The sequence below is a fragment of the Sinocyclocheilus anshuiensis genome, unplaced genomic scaffold (assembly GCF_001515605.1).
Source record: "Sinocyclocheilus anshuiensis isolate Anshui unplaced genomic scaffold, SAMN03320099.WGS_v1.1 scaffold1146, whole genome shotgun sequence".
In the NCBI taxonomy this organism is placed as follows: domain Eukaryota; kingdom Metazoa; phylum Chordata; class Actinopteri; order Cypriniformes; family Cyprinidae; genus Sinocyclocheilus; species Sinocyclocheilus anshuiensis.
The window spans coordinates 610,394-623,414 of NW_015539920.1; the positions used below are offsets into that span (position 1 = coordinate 610,394).

The 13,021-nt window shown below is 34.4% G+C and overlaps 1 protein-coding gene and 1 pseudogene across 1 annotated transcript; one reads left to right on the top strand and one right to left on the bottom strand.

The window, feature by feature from the left end:
* Nucleotides 1-514: 514 nt before the first annotated feature.
* LOC107686517 (sialic acid-binding Ig-like lectin 14) lies at nucleotides 515-6,942 on the bottom strand. The gene is made up of 13 exons (XM_016483553.1): nucleotides 6,909-6,942; nucleotides 5,648-5,707; nucleotides 4,462-4,842; nucleotides 4,060-4,356; nucleotides 3,838-3,937; nucleotides 3,579-3,617; nucleotides 3,051-3,083; nucleotides 2,907-2,954; nucleotides 1,823-1,849; nucleotides 1,463-1,501; nucleotides 1,069-1,137; nucleotides 773-791; nucleotides 515-594 (listed from the first exon to the last, which is right to left on the bottom strand). The coding sequence occupies exons 2-13, from the start codon at nucleotides 5,685-5,687 to the stop codon at nucleotides 532-534; spliced, it is 1,155 nt and encodes a 384-aa protein (XP_016339039.1). The 5' UTR covers nucleotides 5,688-5,707; nucleotides 6,909-6,942; the 3' UTR covers nucleotides 515-531.
* A 2,419-nt stretch (nucleotides 6,943-9,361) lies between these two features.
* The window catches only part of LOC107686526 (myelin-associated glycoprotein-like), a 33,718-nt pseudogene continuing 30,058 nt past the window's right edge, over nucleotides 9,362-13,021 (top strand).

Sequence of the window (13,021 nt, forward strand, 5' to 3'; positions counted from 1 at the left end):
CACCTTTAACTTTCATCTTAAGTTCAGCAAAAAATGTTTAAATGTTTCTCACATATTAAAAAGTATGTTAGCACTATATATAACTATTATGTACTTTATTTTTTATAACTTTGCAATGCAAGCATCATAACAATATGTAAATACAGTAATACTGTACTATATGCATGTGTAGGCATTATAGGTCAGGCTTAAAATGCAACACTCCACTTATTTCAAGTCTACTGTGTTCATCTAAAATGAGGCATTTTCATCAGATATTTCCATACAAGTTGACGTCTACTGTGTTGGTGTAATCATCATCGTAACTGTGACCCTTAATGGAAAAAGAGAGATTCAGAAATCAGATGTAATAGGAAATAACACACTATTATGTACTTTATTTTTTATAACTTTGCAATGCAAGCATCATAACAATATGTAAATACAGTAATACTGTACTATATGCATGTGTAGGCATTATAGGTCAGGCTTAAAATGCAACACTCCACTTATTTCAAGTCTACTGTGTTCATCTAAAATGAGGCATTTTCATCAGATATTTCCATACAAGTTGACGTCTACTGTGTTGGTGTAATCATCATCGTAACTGTGACCCTTAATGGAAAAAGAGAGATTCAGAAATCAGATGTAATAGGAAATAACACGTCAGTTATGAGTAATGAGATAAAATGTATGACCAACAAGAAATCAAGCACTAAACAACAGATGTTAACAATACTAAAAAGATTTTCACATGAAGTAATGGGAAAAGTATGATAAAGTATGTACTCACAGAATGTGATTTGGCCTCACTGAGGTGAATCATGTGAAAAGGAATTTGTAAATAAATAAATACATTGATCACAGCAGTTGGCTTATTTAAAAAAAGAAAAAAGTGTTTTTTTTGTTTTTGCAGGGGGGGGGGTGCAAAGACATTCTGAATTTAACTAAAATAAAACATTGATAAAAATCAAATTACACAAGATACTGGACTGTTGTAGCAAAGAGAATATTTGAGTACTGAGTACAGATATGAGTCATTCAATGCCATGAATAGGCAGTCAGTAAGATATTTCATATGCTCCATACCTCTTTGGTGATGGCATTCGAGCTTTGGAGAAAGGCTTGTTCCCTGACACTGTACATACGTTGTTTGCCCTGTTAAGATTCAGAAACCTCTGTCATACTCCAGTAAAACATGACAAAAAAAATGCTTAGGTATATTGAAGTAACTGTCCATAACACAGTAGACGTGGACAGAAAAAAAAGGATGTTTTCCCTGAGAATCGAACCCATGACATTGGCATTGCTAGCGCCATGCTTTACTGTTTTACAGAATAAACATTCACAAAAACATTTATTGGAATCAGACCTCCACTTTTATTAACATATAACACTATGATAAATCAAATCTGGTAAATAATCCTTAAAATATATATATAATTTACAAATAGTCATTCATAATAAACATGCAGATACTTACTTGTTAAAATCCCTGTCAATTTGATGCCCTTGACCTCTCCTTTAAAATATAGGAAACATAGACATTAGTCTTTAGGATCAGCAAAATATATATTTCCATGACAAGTGTTTTCAGTTATATATATATTTTTTCAGGTATGAAAACATTGGGCTGCATAGCATATTGCCGTGTTTTGAACGACTAACTTGAACATAATCCCATAATGTTTCAAGAACACAATAGTCACTTCATTTTTTATGTTTTAATTTGTGTTTCAGACAAGAAGCAAATACCAGGCTCAAAAAGAAAGCCTAGTCTTTCTTTGCAATGGCACAAATAAGATGATATCCTTAACAGGCTGATAAGGCAGTGTGTGGGTACCTTGAAAATCTACTCCAAATAGACCTCCTAAATCAAAAAGAGGAATAGAAAAATGCAAATGAGAAAAAAAATGCATTTTTATATTTAATATAGTCATATCGTCATTTACAGATGAATGTTTCACAGCTACCACTCACAGCTACACTAATAGACATTGATAAGTGTTAATTTAACAGCTAGTGAAACGGTAGTGAAACATTTCTATCTCTATTTAAAAACTAATGATGTATTCTGTGCTGAATATAGACTTCTTTAGAACAGCACTGTGGCGACTTTTTCAATAACTAGATACTGTAAGCAACACGGGTAACACTTTAGAATAGGGAACACTTATTCACTATTAACTACGACTTTTCCCTCAATAAATTCCTAATTTGCTGCTTATTAATAGTTATTAAGGTAGTTGTTAAGTTTAGGTATTGGGTAGGATTAGGTATGTAGAATAAAGTCATATAGAATAAGACATTAATGTGTGCTTAATTAGTACTAATAAATGGCTAATGTTCTAGTAATATGCATGCTAATAAGCAGCTAGTTAAGAGACCCTAAAATAAAGTGTTACCCTTTGCTTACATATAAGACACAAAAAGTTACAAACATTAATACTACACTCTAAAAAATGCTGGGTTAAATACAACCCAGTGCTGGGTAAAATAGGGACAAACCCAGCAATGTGTTTAGAGTGTATGTTCATATTCAAATTTAATTTACAAGAAATAGATTAATTCTACAGACATGGGATATAACATTAAACTTTAAGTGCTATTACTTTTGAAAATTGCAACATGTCAAAGTTAAAAGCAAATAATTATAATAATATTTTATCAAAATACCACCTGTCATCAGAACAACTCAGTTTTATACACATATTCATGGCATCTGAACATTCTGAACAGATTAATCTAAAATAATTGTGGTGTACAACACCTTCAACTCCTGCTAATAATTTTAACGATATCTTTGTCTAAAAAACAACCATAACTAAAATCCAAAACATGCCATAGATTGAGTATTTTTCCGCCAGAGGATCTGTTATGTCCCGGTTTGTTGCAGAAGAACGCATTAGAAGCTGTTGTGTACTTGCCTCTGCTCTCTGCCACCAGGACCACTGCTGCCATCATCTGAACGAAACCTGGTGATCACATAGAAGAATGGCAAGTTCATTCATAACTGATGGAGGCTGGTCAATGCAATGCAGTTTAAAAACAATCAAAAATATACTAATTACCTGCGAGACAGTCTTGATAGTCGACTCCACACTCTAAAAAAACATTTAAGACTTAGTAAAACAATTATGATGATTTTTACTTTCAGACAGATTGTTAACGTATGGCTTCTTATTGTCATGTTTTAACTATTCGAATTGGGAACTGTATTATTAGATATTGAAAACAGATCTGTGTGCTTTTATCAGCAGGAAGCATCTTTAAACAATGTACTTCCCCTCTCCACCCCATTCAAAATAGCACACCACCATAGTTTAATATCTGTCTTTATCTCTTTTTATAACAGAAAAATTATTTACTAATATTTTTTTTTCTATTGTAACTGTATTAATAACCCAATTAGTTTAGATTTCTTTCCTATGTATCTTCTATTCATTTTCTATTGAAAAAAATAAGTTGTGATGTTACATACAGTACCTGGTGTATCAAAGTTCACTGACATTGACTCAAAAAAGCCTCATTTTAAAATAATTTTAAAGTCAGACTGAGGCACAATAATGTTCCCAGGTAGAACTGCTGGTAATGCTCACCCATTGTCATTTCTGGATTGGAGATCTGCAATGCGCTTCCTGGGAACGATTTGAGTCATAAATAAATAAAATTACTGAAACATACAAGAATGTCATCATGCATTCTCAAATCCTCACATACAAGTGCAGTATTTTAACAGAAATCATTCATTTGTACATCATTTTCATTCACAGTGTAAAACAGTTTTAAGAATGTGTCTTTTTTTTTTTTTATTAGTCATTGATATTTATGTTATTTATAAGTCAGGTCCAGACTCACTTGTATCTCTTGACAATGAAGAAACACAGTAATCCAACTAAAAGAGCAGCTCCAAGACCAGAGATGGATGGAATGAGGATGTGACTGAGAGTTGCGCGTTCTGGTGAAAAAAAATAAAAATAATAATAATAATATATATATATATTTTGTTTTTTTAATCACTTAGAAATAATTTTCTACTAATATATACATTATTTACAAAGAACAGTTTTATTGTTGTACCTTTCACAAAGATAAGGTGAGTCGCTGTCATTTCGCCCTCGACATTCCCGTGGTGCTTGACTGTGCATGTGATAGAGGAGTGATCATCCTCTTTTTGAGGGATGAAGGTCAGGACAGACTCTGCTTCCCAGTTTCCATGACTAATGTCCTTGTAGCTCATGACGGCTTTTCCAGCGTGGCTCCAGGTGAGAGTGGGCTGGTAGGACGGACAGGTGTGCCGGACAGAGCACTTGAAGACTGCAGGTTCACCCTCCTGCACAGACTGCTCAGCCTGCAGCTCTGGTTTTGATGCTTGCTCTGTAAATGCATTTTGAATGATTCACATTTAGGCTGTTTTCTTATTTTGTACCCTATTTAGTTGTTGTAATCACAGGTTGAGAGCTCAAAAGCAGACTTACTTACCAATCATTTTAATCGACACACAGTTTTCCACAAAGGAGTACTTGTCTTTTTGAGATGTTTCTAATTCCACCCTGAAACAATACGGGCCGTTGTCATGGTTTTTGACCTTATCAATCTCCAAGGAGCAGTTGAAACCACCCAGTGAACCAATCAGTTTTGTACGACCCTTGAAACTGTCTTTTACCCTTGTAGAGTCTTTGTGAAAAATAATATCATCCCTGTTGCCCTTCATGTGCCATATAGCTCTTATACGATCAGAGGGCTGTTCTTGAACAGGGTATTTGAATGAACAGGGCAACACGACACAAGATGAGACCAGAGCCTTCATTTCAGACTCTACACGTACCTTCCAAACATCAGCAAACACGCCTGCGCAAATAACTGCAAAATAATAAGCATACAATTAGTAAAAAATTCTGATTTTGAATAGTTCACCCAAAAAATTACAATTTGCTGTTGATTTACTAATCAACACAAGATGCAGGTGACTTTCTTTATTCAGTACAACAGTAAAGATCTTTTTTAGTTGAACCCAATGGTATACTTGGTGATTCATAAAATGCAAGTCCAGAGCTACCTTCACTTTGAGAGCCAAAAAAAGCAGATACAAAAAACTAAATGAATCCCAGAGGCTCCTGACAATATATGTAAGTCTTATGAAGCAAACAATCAGTTTGTGTAAGAAGCATTTTTTTGTTTCATATGCACAACGTACTGTACAGTACATAATGAGCGTGAGCCTGCGGGACCGTTCGCCTGAGGCTGGATTAGGTTACAATGTTGTAAATAATGTTCAGTTTCTTATACAAACTGATCATTTTGCCTCATAAGACCTCGCCAGGAGTTGAGGGGATTCATTTAGTGTTTTTGTATCTGCCTTTTTTTTGACTCTCAAAGTGATGGTAGCCATGGACTTGCATATTATGAAACACCAAGGACCGTGGGTTAAGCAAAAAATCTTCTTTACTGTTCTACTGAAAAATGTCACCGACATCTTGGATGGCCTGAGGGTGAGTAATTTAACAGTACATTTTCATTTCTGGGTGAAATATTCCTTTAATAAACTTTTAAAAAATATGTAAAGAAGTTAACATTTTAATAGAAATAATTATTTCTAATAAAATTATTAAAATAATTAAAATAATTTATTCATATAATGTATGGAAAGAAAGCTTTAAAGTCATACTGTGAAGCCAGTAGAGAAAAATTCCTGCCCGTACATCCATGGTGGACTGGACTCTAGAAACTGAAGAGGCAAAAACAATACTGATTTCTTTGCACATACAATAATTTTTGTCTAGGGCACTGGATAGACCTCACTAATCATAATTATATAGAGTTCATATACATTAACCTGAGAGTTAAACAGGGACACTATAGTGAACTAAAACCATGAATAATTCTTATATAAGTATATATATATATATATATATATATATATACACACACACACTTTTTATATTTAACTTATTTCAGCTAGGTGCTATATGACAACATTTCTCATTTGCATTTAGTTGAACTAAAACTATTTAAAAAACTCATAAAACGTCATAAAAACTATATATATATACATATTTTGACATTCATAAATGACAAAAACACAACAAAAATCACTATAACTTTAAAATAGTGGAAATTGAATGGCAATTGTATTTAAAACTAATTAAAATTATTAATAAAAACTATAATAGTATCTCAATGATACTAAAATAACACTGGTTCTCTGGAGATAAAAATTGGAACCGAAAAATTATCATTTATTGATCATACTGATGCAAGTGGAATCAGCAGATAATAAAGGATGTTGGCCAGTGATATTTGTTGATATAAGAATAATAATAACAGTAATCAGTGATGACTTGAAGCGAATACAGATAATATCAATGAGATCTAATAAGTCAGACATGTACAAGTCTAACACCATTCTAAGCTCAGCATCTGCATATGCTCACTAGGACACAAGCATGGTAGGCAAACGGAAAAAAGGCAAGTTAAAGATAGATATGGGCCTCGCTTGGGAGATCAAGTGCGATTTTTTTTTTTATTCCGTTATTATTTTCAGTTCTCTAGAAATATGTATGCAAGCAAATAATACTTTGCAAAGAAAAGGAGACAATAATTAAAACAAGAATGATAAATATGCATCTAATATGAATCACACACTAGATAAAACATATCTGCAATAATCAATAAGTAATCAAACATGATATAAATGTAATGGAAATGAACTTTACCCAAATGTATGATATTAACAGATGATGTGTTTAAATATATGAAAGAACTCTTATGTTTATTTGGAATTTTCTCATTCATCACATTTACTCGTTAAAAAAAAACTATTTTAGATAGAAATATTAACATATGCTTATTATCAGGAAAACTTTCCATTTATTTTATCATGATGTTAATAATTATTATATAAAGTATTAACAAGAAAGAGAGCCTACCTTATTTTTTAGAGTGTGACTAATGTGCCTTGACTGACTGAATTGCTGACTGAACTCTAATGCAACCCAGAGATATACACTGCCCTAAAAATAACAGGAAGTGCATTTAATACCACAGACCTCTGAGAATGTAAACCCTTATCTCTTTTCTCGTATTTGAGGATGCTGTGCTGAAAAGCATCAGAGCATAAGTTCAGACCTAAGAGTCAATGAATGTGTATTACTTGAAACTTTGAAATGAAGAGAATATGAAACAATAAACGAAACAATGTAAATGGAGTACAAGATTCACTCTGTTAGCTCCCTTGAAGCTGCACACACACAGGCTTGCTATTAAGAACTCAAATTACATTCTTAGATCATTCATTACCGAGACTTGGTGGCGAAAGAGATCTTTAATAAAGGAATAGTTACACCAAAAATGAAAATTATGTCATAATTTACTCACCCTTATGTCGTTCCAAGCCTACCTGACCCATATACATTCTGTTTGTCCACAGTAAATCAAATTGACAGTTGAGACCTCTCGGTTTTCCTAAAAATTAAGATTAAAAATCATAAAAATCCCATAGACTTACATTGACGGAATGTTCAGATGAGCCAAGACTATTCAAACTCCAACATTCAAATGTAAACACACTGAAGCCCATTACACCGTGTCTACACTGGACGCGAGCGGCACGACAAAATACTATAGAACTCATTATAATCAGTGATGCTGTCTACACTGGATGCGGCGTGGCGCGGCGCGACACAACAAATCCCCGACAGTAAACTGCTGCTGCGTTCTATTTATGACGTGTTGACACAAATTTCAAACGATTTTCAATGGTCGCTTTGTCGCGTCCAGTATAGACATACTTTAGCTGTTGCGGCGCGGCGCGTCCGGTGTAGACACGGTGTAGACTCAATCAAGCTTCCCTTCTATGTAATATTTCTAAGCCATTCAAACTAATTCAAGCTTCCATTCAACCTTATCCATCTATCTATCTATCTATCAGCTGGTTGTACCTGGTTTTAGCTGCTTTTTTTTCAAAATCAGCTGGTTTTACCTGGTTTTTCGCTGTTTTTTAATAAATCGGCTTGTTTTGATTGGTTTTTAGCTGTTTTTTGCTAAATCAGCTGGCTTTAGCTGTCTTTTATTTTGCTGTTTTTAATAAATCAGCTGGACTTTAAAGGGGTCATATGATGCGATTTCAATTTTTCCTTTCTCTTTGGAGTTAGCTGTTTTTTATTTTTTTGCTTAATCAGCTGGTTTTACCTGGTTTTTAGCTTTTAAAACTACTAAATTAAAACTTAACTATTTCAAACTGAAAACCTTCAAACTTCAAGCTTTTAAAACTAGGCTACTTCAAACTTTGTCTACAAACTTTTTTTATCTAGTTGGGAAACTATTGAGAACATTGGTCAAGTTGAACACAGAAAACATACAAATATATTTACTGGCAAGAACTTGCAAAGCAACCATAGAAAGCAATGATACGGTGGCCGAGAAGTGCAAAACAAATCACAATTCTGAAAACAAAATAACAAATTACAAATGCAAATGCAAGTCTAAAAAACAAAATAACAATTCAGAAAGCACAACAACAATTCAGAAAACATTATCACAAGTCAGAAAACACAAAGACAAATCCGAAAACAAATTAACAAGTCAGAAAACACAACGACAAATCAGACAAACCGGAAGAGGTAGGTATAGTTTGAGACAACGCCATTGGTTTGGGATTTTCTGAATTGTTGTTGTGTTTTCTGAATTGTTATTTTGTTTTTTAGACTTGCATTTGCGTTTGTAATTTGTTTTCAGAATTGTGATTTGTTTTGCACTTATCAGCTACCGTACAATGACCATAGGCGTATATGTGTGCTTGTCGTTGTTCACAATGCAAAGTTAGTGCTTACTTGCGCGTAAGCTCTAGCGAACTGGTGGAATCACAGCCGTAAACGCAAATGTTGTCAATGATAACGATTTCTTTTCCAGGGACTGGGTGTTTTGATATGTGAAAATGAAGATCTAATATACATTTATCAGGAAAATGTGTTTTAGGAGTCATTTTAAAAGTTTCCAAACAGCTCCCTCTGTAGTTCAAACGCTTTCAGAAAATAGACCTAAACAAATCTGGATGAGCAGCTGTAATAATCATCAAGAATGCATGCTTTCTTGCGATAGTTTAACTATTGCTGTCAGTCTACATGGGAATAAAAACCAAAACTAAAAGTGAGTGTATAGAAATTTTCCAGTTAAGCCATTAGAAAGGAATACAAAAGAAATTCAGTGTCATTTTGGATGCATAAAGCATATTTTCCTTGTTTACTTTTGCATATAATGAGTGTGTGGTCATGCTGAATGGTGTATGCATGTCCATGTTTTATAATTACAGTGCAAGAAAATAAATGAACTCCCAGTCCTTTTTGTGTCCATTTTTTCAGAGCATCACATTTCATAATACATCATGGGTAATGAAACAAAGGCCTCTGATGACCCAGGAATAGGTTTGACAAATGAAAAGCTCACCAAGAATGTCAGAATTAATCCCCTTTTGAGGAAACCCTGCAGAAAGACAAACAAGAAAAGCAAGAAAAAAAAAATCAGCACTAGAGCCTGAGCAGGAACAATTTTCAGTGCAGAACTGGGAAATGTGCAACCCTTTGCCTTTGTAAAGGAGAAAAATGCATAAAGCGATGAGTATACTGATTATTGGAGGAGCTCTTGAAGCTGTAGATTTAATCAGGTGTGATTTATAACAGTCAGATTCAAAATTCAGAAAATGATCTTTCACTCAAATCTTTAAATCAATCCTGAGAAGTTACTGTTTGTCTTAAAAATGGAACTTCCTCTTGTTCACTGTGCAGTAGCCATGAATTTGATGAACTGCTTTTTTATACACTATGTCTGTCACTATGCCAAAACATTTCACAGGGGCAGTTTCTTCATTAGGACGATAGTGTGAAAGTGAGGTTATTTTTTTTCTATCACATTCAACCAGGGTGTTACGCTAGCTGTAACTGTTTGTTCTGCCTCTGGATCTATAGTCCAATCAGCCTCAACAGTGGTGGAGGTAACGAATTACAACTACTCACGTTACTGTAATTAAGTAGTTTTTTCGGGTACTTGTACTTTTTTGAGTATATTTTTAAAGCTGTACTTTTACTTGTAGTTAAGTACAAATTAAGCAAAAAATCTACTTCGTTACTTTTAAATCATAGTTCGTTACTGAGTACGCCTACAATTTGAATTGATATTCAAATCTTTGACGGCGCTTCAGTAGCCAATAAAGATATCCGACCGTAAACGGACCAATAAAAGCCCTGCGTCTCTCTTTCCTCTCCGACAGCGAGTTTGACATGCATCTGCCTCCTGTCGATTACAGAGTCTGAATGTTCGCACGGGATTGCAGGTATTCCGCATAATTTTAATCATTCCTGCGCAAATGTGGCGAGCGCTTTATTGTAACATGAGAACACAGTCATGTAATCGCAGAAAACTGAACGCGAGCTCTCAAATAGGCCTAACTTATACAAATGAACTGCCTGTCCTCTCACTCCGATATTGCTTGTGCGCTAGGGATGGGCGTATCGATCCGAAGTATCGATATATCGATATCGATATATATTGATTGGTTCTGTCTTGCAACATTTGCGTTTGTTCAGATGAGCAGGAAAATAGTTATATCCTACACAATTACTCGCTAACAAAGGTTATTTGTCCAATGTTATAGATACAGAATAGATCCATGCCTGACCGATGAAAATCCTACTGGAAATAGTATTGGCTGTAAGTCAAATGCACCAGAAAGTCTTTCAACAATCAAAGATGGAACTTTAATTTCTTTACAATGTAAGTTTATGCTAGAAATGTTTTGGAATGGGATATTTTGTACATGATTTGTACATATAAATATCCTAGTCTGCCTAACTACATCACTACATTGTACAGACATTAGGGTCAAAGGCAAAGCCATCTGATGTTCCATTTATCTAAATAAATAGGCCTAACATATATGGCTCTTAAATCACTGCTTATAAAAATTACTTTATAGTATAGCGATTTTATACTCAAACTGAATTGAGGTCATTTATTTTATAATTGTATTACTGTGTACTTGTCTTTTTTTGTAAATTCAGTTCAGTTTGAAATCAAATTTGAAATCAAGCTTCCTTGTGCTGTAAGCTTTCGCAACAAAGTTACCCTATTTTAAAGACACAAATACACAGAATGAGTAAATGTTTAAGATTGAGATTTTTGTTATGGTAATTGATCAATTTTTATATGTATGTAAATAAAAGCCTATATTAAAATCTGTTCATCATATAAAGAGAATGTGTCTTTTTAGAAGACTTGGATTAAACCAATTTCAAAGCTTGAAATAATGATTGCTTTGAAAAATTGGATGTACAAAAAAAGTTTAAAATATCTATATGGCTGTATACAGTATGTGTTAGTTTTGCCAATGGTATTGAAAATGATTCGTCAATCGTCATGAAATCAAAAATGACCCTACTTACTTTTTAGTGCACATTACTAGTCTTGTGGTGAACAATTGAACCGTGCAAGTCAATACACTGATAAAAAAAATTGTCTGCCGTCGTAACTTTTAATCAAAAATGGAAAATTTTGCTTCTGCTCTGGAATGGCATTCTCGCTCTGATGACGTCAGTTTGACAGCTTGGGGAGAATCCTCTTGTTAAGTCATGATGTAAGGATTGCTATTTCCGGATCCAAGCCTCTACTTATTTTACTTGAGAATACTATCTCAACAGCCATTTATGGCACTATTTAATTAATATTACATATTTAAGCTAAGCATTTAAAAATTTGCTGTGCACACTACAGTCTCCGTGCTCAGTGTCTCAGACACTAATATTTTAGCCGAATAACTGACTGGCCATCTGGGATTTCAATATGGAGATAAAGGTTAGGGTTATAATTTTTTTAGTATTACATGACATCGTGGGTGTATATTAGCACAGTTTGTTGTTTTTTTGGGGGGCGTCTGGCAGAGCGTTAGGACCCAGAAGCGGTGAAGCGTGATGTCAGACGTAACAAGCAGATATTCTTAACCACTATCCTACCGTGAATCTGCTATATGAGCAAGAGGTGGAGAGGAGGTGCACCACAATAAAACCACGTCCTTTATTCAATATTCCGTTTCACTTGGAAATACATCACAACACTGAAGTCAGTTGCAACTTCCGGTTCATGGGTACTTTAATACGGATATTTTTCAAGGTATTGAAGTTATAAATTCCTGTATCATGACCACTAATTCACATACTTTGTCAATAAGATAAAAGTGGGTTTTGTTCAAATTAGCTATTATCCACATAGATCTTTGATATGAATATTTTTTGGTAATTCATTAAATATCGGCGGCTAAAAAGTAACTAGTAACTAGTACTCTGAGTAGTTTTTGAGAGGAGTACTTAGTACTTTTACTTAAGTACTGTTTTGACACCAGTACTTTTTACTTGTAATTGAGTACTTGTACTTAAGTACAAATTTTCAGTACTCTTTCCACCACTGAGCGTCAAGTCACATTCTGTGGGGTACCGCCCCTTTTTGTGCGATTTCACACCAAGAATTGCCCAGAGTGTTCTCATAGACTTCCATACAAAGATTGATTAATTGATTGGTTGTTTCTTTCTGAACTGCAGGCACTGCAGTGAAATCTCTATGGGCTAGCACTGACGTGCTTTCGTCATCATACATTAACTTGTGCAGCGATTGGTGGGAACGAAAGACCTCTATTAATAATCTTTAGGCTAAAATCGGGACTAGTATGTATGGGCTGAATAAAGCAAACCAGTATCTTACCAGTAAAGTTTTGATGGATCATGATTGTAATGGAGGTAAAATTGATTACAGTGTATGTCACTACAGATTACAGTGACATACAGGAGTTGTACATTAAAGCCCTGCACAGGCCTCAAATCTAGGCCCTAGCCCGGCCCTTGTCCGACAACTTATCAAAATTCTCGGCCCGAGTACGACTGGAGCCCCGTTTTTTTTTTTTCTTCTCTCTCTCTCTCAATCTCTCTCTCTCTCCTCTACATTAGGCTACACTCTTAAAAATAAAGGTGCTTCACGATGCCATAGAATAACCTTTTTGTCT

Bases quoted from the DNA above. Each gene is read 5' to 3' on its own strand.
- LOC107686517 (XM_016483553.1), bottom strand. From the start codon at position 5,687: ATGGATGTACGGGCAGGAATTTTTCTCTACTGGCTTCACA. The intron at 1,850-2,906 runs GCAAGTACACAA...TTTTTGATTTAG, and splicing joins CCTGGTGGCAGAGAGCAGAG to GAGGTCTATTTGGAGTAGAT. The intron at 1,502-1,822 runs GTACCCACACAC...TATATTTTAAAG, and splicing joins ATTTGGAGTAGATTTTCAAG to GAGAGGTCAAGGGCATCAAA.